Below are 16,183 nucleotides of genomic sequence, written 5' to 3' on the forward strand. Positions count from 1 at the left end.
GGGAGCCGGCGTCGCGGACCGCGCCGTCGCCGACGTCGCCCCGCCAGACGGTGCGCCTGGAGCTGGTGCTCAAGGATCCCACCGACGAGAGCTGCGTGGAGTTCAGCTACCCCGAGCTGCTGCTGTGCGGAGAACAACGGGTACACGGACCCAGGCACCCTGGCGGCGGCCCCCCACCCCTACCCCGTGCCTTCCGACCCCCAGCCCTGCCCGCGCCAGCCCCTCGCGCCTGGGAAACCTCTCATCTCTCTCTCGCCTGTCTGCTCCCAGCACTATGGGGGTGGGGGGGTGGGGGCTGCAAGTTGTGTGGTCAGGGTTTTCTCGCGTAGCTCCTGCTGTGGTTCCCGAGCGAGGAAGAGAAACCCTTGGGGGACACGCCCCCCAACCCGAAGCCCAGAGATTTTGTCATCTGTTTGCTAGGTAGCACCTTGGTCTTCATCAGTTTTTGGGGGCATGGCGCAGTGTGTGTGCGTGCATGCAAGCGCGCCGGTTCTCTCCATTGAAGGGGATTTAAAAATCTCTAAAGATTTCGACCCTGGGAATTCGGCTTTGGGAATGACGGGGAGGTGGGTGGTCGAACTATCTGCTTTTCTCTCCGGGGTTACTTCTGGGAATCTTATTCAGCTTTGTTTTTTCCATGGACTTAGTTCACATTGTGATTGAGTGGAAAGGTGTCTCTCCCATCTGTTTTATATGGCGCCTCCCAATCGAATAGTCTATTTGCTCGCCCATAATTGGTTTATAGGTTCAGGTTGGAGCGTTTACAACTTTGCCGTTGTAATTTTGGGGGAGTGAAGAAAACAGTCTTGGCGTTGGGTATTCACAAACTTTGTTGAGAATGTATAGATATGCTTTGGCTGGAACTGAACAATGGAGACGGAGGATTTTTTGATGATGGCACTTTTCATTGTTGGGGTTTGATGGTCTTTAGAAGTTAGAAAGGGAAATGAGGAGTAACTGTAAAAAGAGAACAGTTCTATGTGTTGCTTTGACCTTACTCCCTTTATTAGTTTTTGCTGAGCGCAGGTCTAATGGACTCCAGTAGTCATTTGTTTTGTTGATGTACTCAGCAGTCTTTATAACTGAAGTTCGTGGCTCCTTTGCCAGAAAGGATCTTCTTAAACAATGTCACTGTTTACTCTAGTTGTATGATAATCATGGCTAAACGTTTTCAACCAAAATGAATGAAAGGTAGGGATCTTTTTGATCTTTTCCACATGTGCTTGTTAGAGTGACTAGTTCAATGAGGTCATTGTTTTTCCATAATGTCCTAATTTTGAAAATACTGGGTTGGAGCAATGTTTTCAAATAAATATTTGAACTAGTCAGTTTGCACTTTTGCTCCCTACCCTATTCATAAATTATTGTTGCTAAGTGTTGTCTAGGCGGTTCTGACCCTGCATACAGTTTCCAAGGGGCAGCTGATGGGTTTGAACCACCCACCTTGAAGTTAGCAGTCCAGTGCTTATCCTACAGCACCACATCAGAACATGTAATAATATCTCACATTTTCTGAGTTTTTACTGTGTGTCAGAGTCCTGAGCACCGTGCTTTGCTCATGTAGTTAAAGCAGGGGAACTCCGTGAGGTGAGGACTAGCCCCGCTTTACTGCATAGTGTGGGGGATCCGGAATTTTATAAATATATCGTTTTCCATTGTAGAACCAATTGGTAGTAAAACAAAGGAACATATAATTTAAATTTAGAGGATCCTGCTGAAACGAAGTAAAACGAAAGCCACAGTAGGCACACACAGACCACTGTTGTGACTCTCTTTTTGTTGTGCTTCTTATGCCGTAATAACGGAGTAATTGATGCATGTCACTATATAAAAAAAGACGAGTTTGGGGGTAAGTTCATTTTAGATACCTAGCTTAGTTAACTTGATAATAACCGGAATTGCTACTCTCAGGTAATAAGAAAAAGATTAATAACTCTGCTTCATTTTAATCTTTATATTACAGTTACTGGGCTAGTTTTCTCATTGTATATTCAATCATGACTGCTGATTTTGATGAGATCCCATATGTCATGTGGCATAGTGTAGCTAACAACAACAGAAACTCATTGTTTGTACAAAGTACTACTGCAGCAAAGATTTGCCAGATTCTCCCTTGGGTATTCCCAGTGAACACATCCCTTACATAAGAAAGCATAGAAACACGTCTTTCCAAATAAAGTTGTTACAGTTTTGTGAAAGAAGATCCTAGGAAGAGTGAGAGTCTGGCCTTTACAGTGCTCTGGAAGGTGGCCAGCTCCTAATTTGGTTTTCCTTCCCTTCAAGGAGAGTCATCATTATTTTTAGGGATGTTGTAATATTTTCAAAATACACTTAATTTTGAATTATTGTAATTCAACCATGTATGTCATATAGAGTTTCAGGGGAAGCAATTCTTTTAAAACTCAAAGCGAAATAGGCTAGAAAATTTTGGAATAGTGCTTGATCATCCAGTAAGATTTTCACTACAGATTCTCTCATTGGGTATGGGGCTATTCAAATGTGCGCTGCTAATGAGTGCTGTCTATATTGGGTTGTTTTCTACCAGCCCTCTTCATAAATGCCCAGTGAACCCATTGAGTAAGAGAAGCAGAGTTTTTTCTGTACTTCATTGATGAGGAAAGGCACAATTAGGAAATGTGTCTTGGCAAATAATGACAAACAAAACACCTTGGTTGTTGGGCCCAGCTTTGCTGGCCGTCACCTTGCCTCTGTACAGTTCTGGTTCGGGATTACGGGATTTCTACACTGAAAGGTTGTATTCACCATCTCTGGCAGAAGTGTACTAGCACATCTTAGAAGCAAGTGTTGTCGATGACCCATACGTGAGAAATGCTTTTTACACTCTTGTTGTTTAAGTCCTATTGAGTCAGTTCTGACTCAGTGACCCAGTATAGGATGTCTCAGGAGCCAGAGGTGGGTTTGGACCGCCAGGCTTGCGATTGGCAGTCCAGTGCTTATTCTGCAGTGCCATAACAGGACTCCTTTTTATCTCATTATTATATCAGAAAGCCAATGAACTAGACCATTAATTGGTATTTACTATAAAAAGAAAAGTGAATATAATGTTGCTACAGCTATATTCTCTGATACTTAAGTGGTAATCCATTATTGTTCTCTTGCATGTTTTGGATAAACTGTCTGAAACATTTCTTAAAAAAAGTGTTAACAAGTTAAGATCCAAGAACAAAAATATTAGATTGGGTTTTTTTATGTGGCTAGTTGGTAATTTTAATATTTTCAGATATTTTTCTTCACTTGGCCAAAAAAGAAGCTAATTTAGACCTTTATTTCAGGAAGAGAGGAAACTTCTTCCTTGTGAAAGAAAAGTAAGTCACTTTCCTAGATTGATGTGCAGCGGCAGTCACAGTAAACAGGGGCCAGGCTTCTAGATGGCTGCATAAAGGCTACAGGAAATCATGGAGTCTCTTGGCCTGTAAGGTGATCCTTACCAAAAGCACACACCCCATCCACGTGTTTATATTTACACAAACAAGATGGGCCAGACTGGTAGTAAGGCCTACTGTCTGAACTCCAGAGTGACTTGCAGGGACCGTGTACAATGGTCAGGCCTGAACACTGCTCACTGTCCTTGACCCCAGCCTCCTGTTAGGCCACACCCTGAGCATGTTCAGGGTTTCTTACTTCAGCGTCAGTCCACTTGCGCTATTCTGTTTCCTTTTAGATCATGTTGATAATACCCATTGGTCACACCTATTGGAACAATAGGAAATTTCAAAATTGGTTCTAAAACTAACTCCTTCAAGGAAAAGAGAGACACTTATGTCCCAGGTACCATGAATTGATTTGTATTCATCTGTCCATGTTTTTCTGTCTGGTTTCTAGATAGGATCTCAGCCTTAATCAGGTGTGGGGAATGTCCATTAAGTGAGGTAATAAATGTCCATATGGCCCTTGGCAGAAAAAAAAGGTTCCCCATCCCTGGCCTAAATGCTCAAGTGTGAATGGGCATTACTGCTGTTCATAGTGACCCTATGTGACAGCGAAAACTGCCACATAGGATTTCCGAGACTGTCACCTTTATGGGAGCAGACGGCCTCATCATTCTCCCTCTGAGTAGCTGGTGGGTCTGAACTTCTGACCTTGTGGTTAGCAGCTCAATGATTAACCCACTGGGCCACCAGACTCCTTACCTGTCAGGGGCAGCCAAATCTGTATCCACAATTTCAGCTACCGTATCCTTTCAGCTTTAAATACTTGGAGCTTCTACTTCAGTTCCTTTTATTGCTATTAACTTGCTACCCATAATAGAAGGGAAATTGCATTTTTATCCATAAATAGCTTTTTTGTTAGTAATGAAAAACCACATAGAAGAGGGGGCTTCAAAAAGTTTATGGGAGAATTCCCTTATCTTTTCATTCCATTTCCCCATACTTTTTAAAGCCCCCTCATGTATAAGCTCATCAGTTCAAACCCAGCAGCAATGAGTTGGAAGCGACTCGCCGGCACTTAACAACAACAACAGCATGTATAGAGGTGTGTGCTACCTAGTAGAATAAAGGGATGGGTTAACCTTGGTTTGGGTGCCAAGGTGGGATGTATGTGGGTATGGAATCCATGTACTGTAGTCACCTCTCTCCTCTGCTAGAAAGGAGCTGTGTTGATGTAATCTTCCCACAGCCATTTCACTCTCTGGCTCTGTGTAAACGTCGGTTGTGCTCCCTGGGCAGAATGTTGAGGTCGTTGATACTGGTCCCAACTGTAGATAATCAAATGACAGTTCATGGGCAGATGATTGAAATTTGAGGCTAGTTCCTGATCTGGAGATGTTGTTAGAAGCGTTTCCTAGTTCATCTTGTTAGGGAAGGTGCGTGCTGCTGTGAGGAGTGGGCTCTCATGTTTACCAGCTTCCCTTGTGATTCTGCTCGGCTGACCATGGGGTCACTGTGCAGGTGTAGATCATTTCTTTCTAGTTACTTCTAACACTGCTGACTATATTTGTTAGTATTTGGACAGATTTGGACAAATTCATTATTGCTGAAATTTAAGGATACAAGGGTACCTCAAAAAGCCGGTGGGAAAATTCCATCATCATTTGATTCCATTTGCCATGAGCTTTTTGAAGCACTCTCATGTATTCAGCTCTGTTTGAAGTCACACTAATGCTTCCATTTCTTTTCCCATTCACTGCCACTCAGAAGAAGCCTGTTCACACAGAAGACCCATTTAATGATGAGCATCGGGAGAGGCAAGAAGTTGAAATGTTGGCTAAGAAGTTTGAAATGAAATATGTGAGTATAATAATCAGTGTTCACTTAGAGATTTTGTTCCCTCAGCCTCTTTTTCCTTCTGGGGCTTATAAGTATCTGTTAACCACCTTGTGTTGTTCTCACAAATTGAATCCAACTGAATGATTAGACATCACTACTGCCAACCCTTTGCCGTCAAGTTGATTCCGACTCATATCGACCCTGAAGGACAGAATAGGGGATCCTCTTTACAGAAGCAGACTGCTGCATCTTTTCTCCTGTGAACGATGACTGAACCACTGACCGTTAGATTAGCAGCCCATTGCTTTACCCGCAGTGCCACCAGGGCTTCTGAACGCTTAGACAGTCGGGTGGAAGTTCACTTGCTTTGTGATGACTGTAATAGTCCATGACTCCTTCTAGAGTCTAGGCTGTTTGCTGAATTTAGAATTCTATCACCCACCCTTGTGATGACACTGTAAGGTGGTGGTGGCCACGTTTTGCCCATAAGTACAGGGAGACTCTAAGCTCAGTGCAATGTCAAGTCATGATGTGAGGTCACAGAGTGGCAAGAACAAGGATAGACAAGCAGTGTCTACCTTCTCCACTGGCCCCATGAAGAAACACTGTTGCAACGACAAGGAAGGTGGTGTGGTAGTGTCCAGCCTTCCTGGCTTTTGAGCATCGAAGTCAGACAGAAGCAGCATGAAATGTCTTTGAAAGTATTCTGCTGACCCTCAACATTTCCTGTACATTTTATATTCTTGGCCACAATGGTCTGTGTGCTTTAATACACAGTTAAATTGTAATTACTGTTCAGCTGCTTCACATTTTATATTCTTGGCCACAATGGTTTGTGTGCTTTAATACACAGTTAAATTGTAATTACTGTTCAGCTGCTTCACATTTTTCTTTAAATTTCTGAGTACACTTGACACAATAGATCCACTCCACACCCCAAGTTCATCCTCGATAATGTGCTGAACCAGAACCCCTGTGAGAGGCAGGCCCTTCTGCTTCCTCTGTGCCAGTATCTCACGGGATTGGAGATGTGCTCACATGAGCCCCATTCTTGGCAGTATCCTCAGATTCAGTGAGGACTGAGGGAGACCCTGGCTGGCTGCCTGGGGACCATCTGAAACTAGACGGGAGTACAAGTCAGGTTCTAGTCATCTTTGCCACCAACTGTTGTGTTACTTCATTCCTTTGGGGCCCCAGTTTTCTTATCTCTAAATTGAGAGATTCACATTTTTTGAAGATCCTTCTGGGTCTTCACCATTTAAGGATGAACTGGGGTGGGTGGGTGGGACTGGGGAGGGCCTTGATGGTATAGGTATAGCCAAAGCTGCTGCTCATGGCAACTTGTGGTGTTTAATTGCAGCACACTGTGCTCAGGGAGTTCTGGATAATAGATAAGCCCAAAATACTATCTGTGTTTTTGATACAAGTTAATACATTGGCTGGTTTTTTTTTTTTTAACTTGTGAATTGGATGAAGGTTTCTAAAAGAGACCAGTTTTCCATTCAACAATTCCTATACATTGTATTTCATCTCATTGATTAACACCCCACAATGTAACTTATCATGCTGTCTTCCTGTTTCCTGTTCCCATTCTTCTGCCTTTTGGAACTCTTCTGAACTTCCTCCTTAGACAGATACTGCCATTTTGATCTCAGATGTTTGAGTATTCTAAAGTGTGCGTAGTACATATCCGTGGTTCAAAATGAAAAAGTTTTAACAAGGTACAGAGGTAGTTACTTTCTGTTGTCCATCTACGTGATCCCACTTCGTTGAGGCAAGTAATGTTGTTGGGGATCCTTCTTGAGGTATTTTCTGTACATCTCTATCTCTGTATATACATGTATCCCTTTCTCCCCCACCCCTTATACATAATATTGCAAAACATCCACATTCTTTTCTGTTGCTTTCATTTACTAGATTGTGGAGTGCATGACATTCCATGTGTGGGAATACCACAGTGTATTTAACCAGTCCCCAAATGACTTAGGTATTTCCAGAGATTTATCTTATAAATAGTGCTATGGTGAATTGCTTTGAGTGTGACACGGCTCTTGTATATAGTATGATAGAGCCCTAGAAGTGGGATTTCTTTAGGTCAAAGGATGAATGCATTTAAAATTTTGGTTTGTTTTCTACTTCTAATCCTTTGTTCTTAGAAAGCCAGGTGCCTGTTTGTTCACTCTTGCTTGAAAACAGCAAGGTCTTGAGACGTCCATGGCAACATACTAAGCTGTCATCTCCCAGGGAAGGTGTACAGTGGATGGGAGGCAGGACAGAGGTGGGAGCTGCTCCTCGGGCTCTTAGCGGAGGAGCAGAGGGGTCTGTCTGTTGTTGAAACTGAAAGGAATTTTTCAGGCTGGTGCAGAGTCAGGGAGTGGCTGCTTCCAGTCCCTGTGAACCCATCTTTCTCAGTCACCCCTGGAATTGTTTCTTCTTTCGGACCAGTGGTGGCAGAGAGAGGCAGAGTGTCCAGTAGAGAAGCAAGTTAGGGCAGCTGCAGTCCCACCCAATCCCTGAATGAACCAGCTGCATGATCTCAGGGAAGGCTCTTGGCTGTTCTGTGCTCTGGTATTAGGAAAATCGTTTCTGCCCAGCCAACCTCATAGAACAGTTCAAAATGCTGAGAAAATGTGGGCCACTGTGTGTAGTTCCCTAAGCAGCTCTCTTGCGGACATGACATGATGGAGAATCCTGCGTTCCTTCTTACTCTCTGCACGCCAAGAAGGCTTGGTAGTGTGATGAGGCTTTACCTTCTGTGCATTGACTCTACCCTGCTGACTTGGATCTTTGAGTTCAGCTAGTCTAGATTCTTCTTAGCTATCATGGCCTTCAAGTCCACAACAGATTACTTGGGAACTTTGATGAAAATGATGGGGCAACAAGTGCATGGGGAGAAGATGCTCTGTCCAGCTGTGGGCTCTCAGAAAGATCACACTGGACTACAAGCAGAGGCCTTTCTTTGCATCCTGTAGTTCAGAGAGTGTCCTTCAGGTGCCCGACAGGCCCTCACTGACCAGTCCTGATGGAGGAGGAGCATGGGGACTGTCCCACAAGGGGACGGCACATGCCACTTCCAGAGGGAACAGCTACTGCTATGCAGGAACATGGGCTTATCGTTCCAGAGTTTTGCTTCTCAAAAGAAGGCAGAGAGATTGGATTTTCCTTTGGCATTTTTTACTTTTCAATATGGCTCCTCACTGAAACGGCCCCTTGTGGGTCTGACAATGCGAGTTGGGCCACACACAGCTCTGAGCCCTGGTTTGAGACCGAGGCGGACCTGCCACAGGATCTTTGCTTACACACTCAGTCTATGTTTACATTCTGCCCTCAATGGGCAGAGTCATTGGTGGTACATGAGAGGGTTTGTGATTTCCATTGTCAAGGGGAACGGGTGTTGTACGGCTGAGGGCGTTAGATCATGTGGGGTTTCTGGGATGCATCTGGGCATGAGGTTGGTGCTGGTGGTGACTTTGTGGTTTTCTGATGATGGAGGGGGAGGGCGGTGCTGGGGGGGCAGTGCTGGGGGTGACGAGTGACAGTGGGGGAGGGGTGTGTGGTGTGTTGGCAGCCTGAAGGGCAGGTGTGAGACTTGGGGTCTTTTAGTGTGTCTGTCTGCCTGTATTGGAAGGGGTCGCCGGAGGGGAGCAGGCTCCCATTGAGGAGATTGGGAAGGTAGATCCTGTAGTGTTCCTATGAAGTGCCCTTTCTCTTGCAGCCCTTGGTTCTGTGGTGGAGGATTGAGCCAGTTCTGACTTGTGGTGACCCCTGTGTGTAACAGTAACATTAAGCTCTCTAGGGTTCTCTCCGTGACAGTGAACTCTTGTCAGTAGACTGCCAGGTCTTTCTGAAGCACCTCTGGGAGAACTTGAACCCCAACCTTGTGATTAGCAACATAGTGTGGTACCTACTTGTACTACCCAAGGAGCTGGTTAGCACTGTAGGATAAGCACTGGTCTGATAACCACAAGGTCTGAGTTCAAACCCATCAGCTGCTCTGCAGACGAAAGATGGGGCTTCCTGCTCTCTTTAAGATTCGTAGCCTTGGAAAACCTATTTAGGGTCGCTGGGAGGTGGAATCTACTCCATGGCAGTGGGTTTGGTGGTTTTTTGGTTTTATGTCCTGGATTTCCCCTGCTGTCTCCTGTATTTACTGCCTGTGGCCTGTTTGCTGTGGCCCTACGATCAGGCAGTGTGACAATGTGCGTTCATTACCAATTGCTAAGTGGTAGTTTGGGAAGAGGGCAGCATGGCTTCTAGAGTACGAAATGGACTTGTGTGTACAAGGGTACGTCAAAAAGTATTGCTTCTAGGTTTTCAGTTCTGACATGCATGGGTTTATCCCAAACAATACATGATTAAACATGTCTTTATGATCGATGGGTAACTACAGACAAGCTCTTTCAATCATATGCTTGTCTTAGTCATGTGCCTTCAAAGAAAGATCTGTTCACAACAGTGCTTCTGAGATCTGAGCCAGTTCACCTTAAGGCAGAAAGGACTGCTCAGAAGGGTATGGTCACTGTTTTGGGGGAGAACTTGGGGGGGGGGCACCTTGATTGATTTTCTCCAAGGACACAGGACAATCACGGGAGGTGAAAACAATACTGGTGAGACAGAGGCCTGGAAAGTGGGCTAAGGAATTGTTTTCCATCCCAGCAATGTACCTGCTCATTCTTTCAGGTAGCAAGGTTATCCTTGGAGAATTTCATTGACAACCTCACTCCATCCACCCTACAGTCCTGCTCCTTCAGACTTCTTTTGTTCTCCAAATGCAAAGAATATTGAAAAGGAACACATTTTGAATCCTTTGAGGCACTGTTAATACAAGAGCGCAGAACTCTGGGAAAGGGCTAGAGAGAAACACTACCCTCAACAGTGTGTCAACTTAGATATAGAGGAAATGTCAAAAAACAACAGCTTCCTTAAAGAAGGTGTCTCTGATTCTATAGCGATACTTTTTGACTTACCCTCATACAGCTATTACAAGTAGCACCAGGTAACTCCGACGATACTTTTTGACTACGTCCTTTTACTTAATTTATTAATACAACTTAAGTCTAACTTTGGACATGTCTACTTCTGTGCGCTCCAAACTAGTCTTGCTGGTTCCTGTGGGGAGGAAGCAGGTTAGTGCAGCCCCGCGTGTTTCCCCATTCCTGGTGGCAGGGGCCCCCAGGGGCTTAGCCAGAGATCCCAGTCTCCAGCTTGGCCTCCGGATGGCTCGTAGGCTGTGTGTACATGCTGTTTCTGATGCCATCACACACTTGAGAACTGGGAACAAGGCTTACTTTGGTGGCTGTCTCCTAGGACACAGAACCGCCTGTGTGGCCTGAGGATTTCTTTTAATGATTTTTCTCACGGTTACCCCAGCCACCACAAGACCATGTAAACTGGCGATATGTTGTTTCGGTAATCTAAGTAACCACACCTGCCGCATTACCAGGTCCCCATCAGGTGTTCAGCTAAGACCTTGGGGATCTGAAAGACTCTGAGTAGGAGGCGGTGTTTTCTGCTGGCATTTCTTCATATTCAGAAAGTCATGTTGTGGCTCTCACATTTGCTCACCTTACTGTAATCACCTAATGGTTAATTTCGTATGACATTGGACTCTTATCCCCCATAGCTTCATATGCATTTTTACAGGGAGGTCAGGATTTGATAAAATGGTAAAAGGTAATTCTGAGCAGTCTTACAAATCATGCAACTAATCAAGTGGAGTAGCACTATTTTTCATGAAAAGCAAAACATATTTAAGAAATATTTTCTTTTGGTGTTTTATAAGGATTCTGTCTGGATCCGCTTTAAAGAATGGCAGTATCTTGGAAAGATGATCATCCCATCTAGTGATGTCTGCACAGCAAATGCCGTTCACTTGAGTAGATTGTTGAAAAAGCATGTTCTCAGATGTGAGACTGACAAGAAGGAGGTGTTATGAAAGCATATCCGTGCTCTTTCTGGGAGTTTTAAGAATTATATCTTTGTCTCATGCTAGTAACTAACACTGAGGGAGCAGTGTTTTCTGAGCTGGTTTTCCTTTGTCTGTTGGACCTGATTTTGGATCTTGACCCTGAAGACCCATTAGATGGGGGCTCTGAGTAAGAGAGTGAGTTTGGGCAAACTTCTTAATACCAATTCCCTTTAACAAAACACAGATAGCCAGGTGTTTGGGATTCCATAGACTAGCAGTACTGCGGCACTACAAATCAACTCTGGGGATAAAGGGCAAAGGAGAATTCCAGCTCACGTCACTCTTGCTACATTACAGTTTCCATTTGTAACCACGTGTCCTGGTGAACTCCTTTAATTCTTTGGCCTCTCTGAACCAAATCAGTTCTCCTCAGCCTGCTTAGCCCCCGAGGAACCAGCATCCGGGTGTTGAGGCAGAAGGTCCCACATCATCCCAAAGTACTGATGAAGGAGACTGCACTCAGTGCTTTGCTGTCTTTTCACAAATTTGAAAACACCACCTTTTTACTGTAGGTTGAAGAAATCAGAGATGGAGGAAGATAAGGTAATGACAGGACTGAGTCGCAAAGGGAAGCTCTGTGAGGTGGCCATGTTTGACTTTCAGCCTGAAGGCTGGAACTGTGTTGGCTCCTGGCGCAGGTTCTGAGGCCTGTAGGTGCTCCATGCATGGGCATTGGCTAGTCTCGCTGGTACCATGCGACTCTATCTAGAGTCCATCTTGTTTGCTTTCCAGTGTCACATTTCAGTGTCATCAGGCTGTGTTGGCTTGAAACACTGATGATCAGGTTCAGCAGGTACTAGTGAGTCAGTACGTATGCGCTGCTATCTGTTAGTCACAGTGAGCTGAGCTTGGGAGGAGCCGGGTGAAAGGGCTTTCTCCATTTTACATCAGAAACAATGAAAGGGGATTTGGTCTGTTGGTTGGTTTAGGAAGTCCATCTTGTGTACGATGTGTTGAACATGTAAACCGCAGAAATAAACAGCTGCAAAGGTCCAGCGAGTTGATGAAGCAAATCTTGGACTCTCCTGCAGAGAGTGTTCTTGTTCAGGACATGGGACCATAGGGCAGTCCAGAATAGCTCCCTGGTATGGAGAAGAACCCCATTATATATGCCTTGGTTAGTTTCAGGTTCCTTTAGGAGGAATATTGGTATTTGTGAATTCATTTAGATGTGCCTTTTGGGCAGCTGTAGAAAGCTTGACACACTTTATAGCACATTGGATCTCCGTATGATCAGGGGACTGGAGGATAGAGGATAGAAAAGCAAAGGCCAGGCAGGAGGCAGGCCAAGGGGACAGGGTTCTCGAGCAAGACCAAAAAAGTGAGGTGAGGTCAAGAGAAGCCAGGCCAGAAAATGAGTGGCCCTCTCTGAGGAAGGAGGGGAGTTGAGTTCTTAATAAGGAGAGCAAAAGCCATGGGACCCTGGCTCTGGGAGAGGAGTTCAGAAATAGCAGGTCAGGTGTGGGCATGTTCAATATAGGCTCTCCACATGGTCACCCCACAGTGGAACTGCCAAGCAGGATCGAAAAATCTGAAAGACAGGTATTAAAATTTGGTGGACCAGACCTAAGGAAGTAATTTTAGGTCTCTACTTGATAGAAGTTCAAAAGATACAAAAGGTGATACAATGACAAGAACCGATAGCTACCATGTTTCGAACAAAATTGGTTCCTAAGTCTGTCTTTTAAGTCTAATTTGTAGGTGTATATGGTTCTTATTTAGTGTGGAATCATGGTGTGGCACTGTATAATAAGCACTGGACTGCTAACCACAAGGTAAGTGGTTCAAACCCACCAGCTGTTCCTCAGAAACCATGTACAAGGTCGCTATGAGTCAGAGTCGGCTCTGTATATGGTTTAATAACAGTCTTAACAGCATTTAATAACAGTCAAATGTTTGTCTTAGTATGTAGTATATGTATTTTACCTTTCTATGCATATAAAAGGAGTCCTGGTATGGCACTATAGTTTAAAGCCCTAGACTGAAAGTTCAGTTTAAACCACAAGATTGATGGTTCAAACTCACCAGCCACTCCTTGGGAACACTATATTGGGTCGCTATGAATTGGGACCGACTTGACAACACTAAACAACAATGCATATAAAAGAGGAATGCTCCAAATACACAAAAAACATCTTTATCATAATGTGGTGGTGGTGGTAGTGGTGTGCGGTTGAGTCCATGCTAACACTTAGTGACCCTGTGTAGGGTTTCCAAGGCTACAAATCTGTATAGGAGCAGAAAGCCTCATCTTTCTCTGCAGATTGGCTGGTAGATTCGAACTGTTGATCTTGTGGTTAGAAGCCCATCGAGTAACCCCTGCTATCAGGCTCCTTAATCATGTTGTAGTATATAATAACAACTCAGTGGGGTACTGTGCTGAAGCCAGAGAATCTCTGTATCTCTGTGTGTGTAGGATGTTGTTGTTAAGTGCCGTCGAGTCGACTCTGACTCATAGTGACCCTGTGTAGGGTTTCTGAGGCTTCATATCTTTGCAGGAGCATAAAGCTTCATTTTCCCCCGCCCCTGGGGAGTGGCTGATGGGCTCGAACTGTGGACCTTATGGTTTTCATTCCAGTACTTATCGTATGATGCCACTCTGGTTTCCATGTATAGGTATATAGTACTACAAAATAAATAAACAGTTTAACTTGAAAAACACGAAAAATCGTGATTGAAGGTGAACACTCACGTTCGAAAGGTTTGCACAGAGCTTTTCTTTCTTGTCCTAAATGACCTTGTAGCCGCTGAGACCCTCAGTAATTGTAAACTGGTGAGCCTCTCATGTTAGGGTCTTGCCCCTTGAACTTTGCCATCTCTTTTTCAGTGAGATGAAAGGCTTCAGCTAACTCTCCCATCAAACATTCTTTTGGTTCTAGAGTTCTTAGGTCCCTGCCTTTTTCTTCAAATGCTCTCATTTGCTATTCTAGGCTTCGAAGGTCTTCACTGGTTTAGTTCTTCGGCATGGGTACTGAGTAACTCCATGACATCATTTTCTCTGATATTTGACTGCATTTCATTACCAACACCAACCACACCTTGTCTGGCTTCGGCAGTGTTGTCAGCTGTAAAACCCCTGAAAAGCACCTGCGAGTAGAGAGCACCATTGTTGCACGCTCCTTTTATATTTGATCCTTTGATTTCATGCTGAGAATCAGCAATGCGTCTGCTGGTATCGTAGATGAGAGAAGTCCTCCAGAGCTCCCTCCAGCATAGTGTGGTGTCGGGTAGCTATGAGGAAGAGGCCTGAAAAGAGGCTGCGGCTCCTGCTCCACTCACTGAGGTAGAGATGCAGGGCTAAGAACATGATCTTTACATTGGGGTGAAACTCGTCTAAAGTGCTTAGGTGTCCAGATACTGTCAAGCACAAGGAGAAACTTGAATTTTCTTGGCCAAACAGTAGCTTGCAATAGCAGGGACAAGACAGTTCCAGAGCCAATCTTAAAGGATGGCACTTGTAACCCAAGCCTTTGGGCAGACATTCCTTAATGACATGGTGAAGCATCCTCAGGTTCAGGAGTGACACACAGCAAAGACTTGAGCTTGAAACCCTAGGGTTTCTTGGCCCCAAGCACCTATCCTTCACGCCTTATGCCTGGTGCCTGTGTTTTTTTTCCCTCTTTCGAATTGTAGATCCTTTCAGACATTTTTTTCCTAAAAGAAATTTTTTGAAGATTCTTTGCTAGTGAGTCTCTGTACACTTGGGTGATGGGGAAGGCAATATACAATAAGTCATTGCTTGGCAAAACAGTGATGGAATTAGGGGAGGATATTGGGTGCAGTGCAAGAGCTAAATGCAACAGAGGCGATTACTATGGCATACACAGTCCTGCTATCACAGTGATCTGCAGGGAGATGCCTGGATAGAGATGCAGGCTAAACAGGAGTGGAAGGGATAATGGGAGTAATCCACACATAGAGTTATGTCTGACTGAGTGCATTTGTAAATGGGTATTTACCTTTTGTCTTAGTTACCCGAGTTGCTGTAACAGAAATAGCACAAGTGGATGGCTTTAACAAATTTATTCTGTTTGGGAGACTTGGGAGGAAGGTCCTTGTATCCTTTTAAAATCTGTAGGCCCAGCATTCCTTGGAGGTTTGCCAGACTTCATCTCTCATACTTGGGACATATTGTTAGGAGGGACCAGTCCCTGGTAAAGTGGAGGGTTGGAGAAAAAGAGGAAGACCTCCAACAAGCTGGGTTATATGAAGAAAAACGTAGCATCAGGATTGGAGGAAGACTTACTAACAACCTGCGATATGCAGATGATACAGCCTTGCTTGCTGAAAGTGAAGAGGACTTAAAATATTTACTGATGAAGATCAAAGAGCACAGCCTTCGGTATGGATTGCATCTCATTGTCAAGAAAACAAAAATCCACACCACTGGACCAATAAACAACATTCTTATCGACAGAGAAAAGATTGAAGTTGCCAAGGACTTCATTCTTCTTGGATCAACTATCAACATTCACGGAAGCAGCAGTCAAGAAATCAAAGGACGTATTACATTAGGCCAATCTGCTGCACAAGACCTTTTTAAAGTGTTGAAGAGCAAAGATGTCAGCTTAAGGACTAAGGTGCACCTGACCCAAGCTATGGTATTTTCAGTAACCTCGTATGGATGTGAAAGCTGGACAGTGAATAAGGAAGACCATAGAAGAATTGATGCTTTTGAGTTAAGGTGTTGGAGGAGAATATTGAAAGTGTCATGGGCTGCCAAAAGAACCAATAGAGCCGTTCTAGAAGAAGTGCAGCCAGAGTGCTCCTTAGAGGCCAAGATCACCAAACTTTGTGTCTCATACTTCGGACATATTGTCAGGAGGGACCAGTTGCTGGAGAGGTATATCATGTTTGGTAAGGTGGAGGGTCAGAGAAAAAGAGGAAGACCACCACGGTCAGCATTTCTCAAGCTGGGGGAACTGAAGAAAAAATTCAAGCCTCGACTTTCGTTATTGAAAGATTCACTGGGCAAATTATTGAATGA

General features: G+C 44.4%; 1 protein-coding gene across 1 annotated transcript in view; it reads left to right on the plus strand.

Annotated features, from left to right (window-relative positions):
• UBN2 (ubinuclein 2) overlaps positions 1-16,183 on the plus strand; it is an 88,870-nt gene that overhangs the window by 256 nt on the left and 72,431 nt on the right. Inside the window, exons 2-3 of the mRNA XM_006861244.1 lie at positions 2-140; positions 5,157-5,249. Of these exons, the coding sequence (XP_006861306.1) occupies positions 2-140; positions 5,157-5,249 (232 nt within the window). The remainder of the gene's footprint in view (position 1; positions 141-5,156; positions 5,250-16,183) is intronic.

This window comes from Chrysochloris asiatica, unplaced genomic scaffold (assembly GCF_000296735.1).
Source record: "Chrysochloris asiatica unplaced genomic scaffold, ChrAsi1.0 scaffold00041, whole genome shotgun sequence".
NCBI lineage: Eukaryota > Metazoa > Chordata > Mammalia > Afrosoricida > Chrysochloridae > Chrysochloris > Chrysochloris asiatica.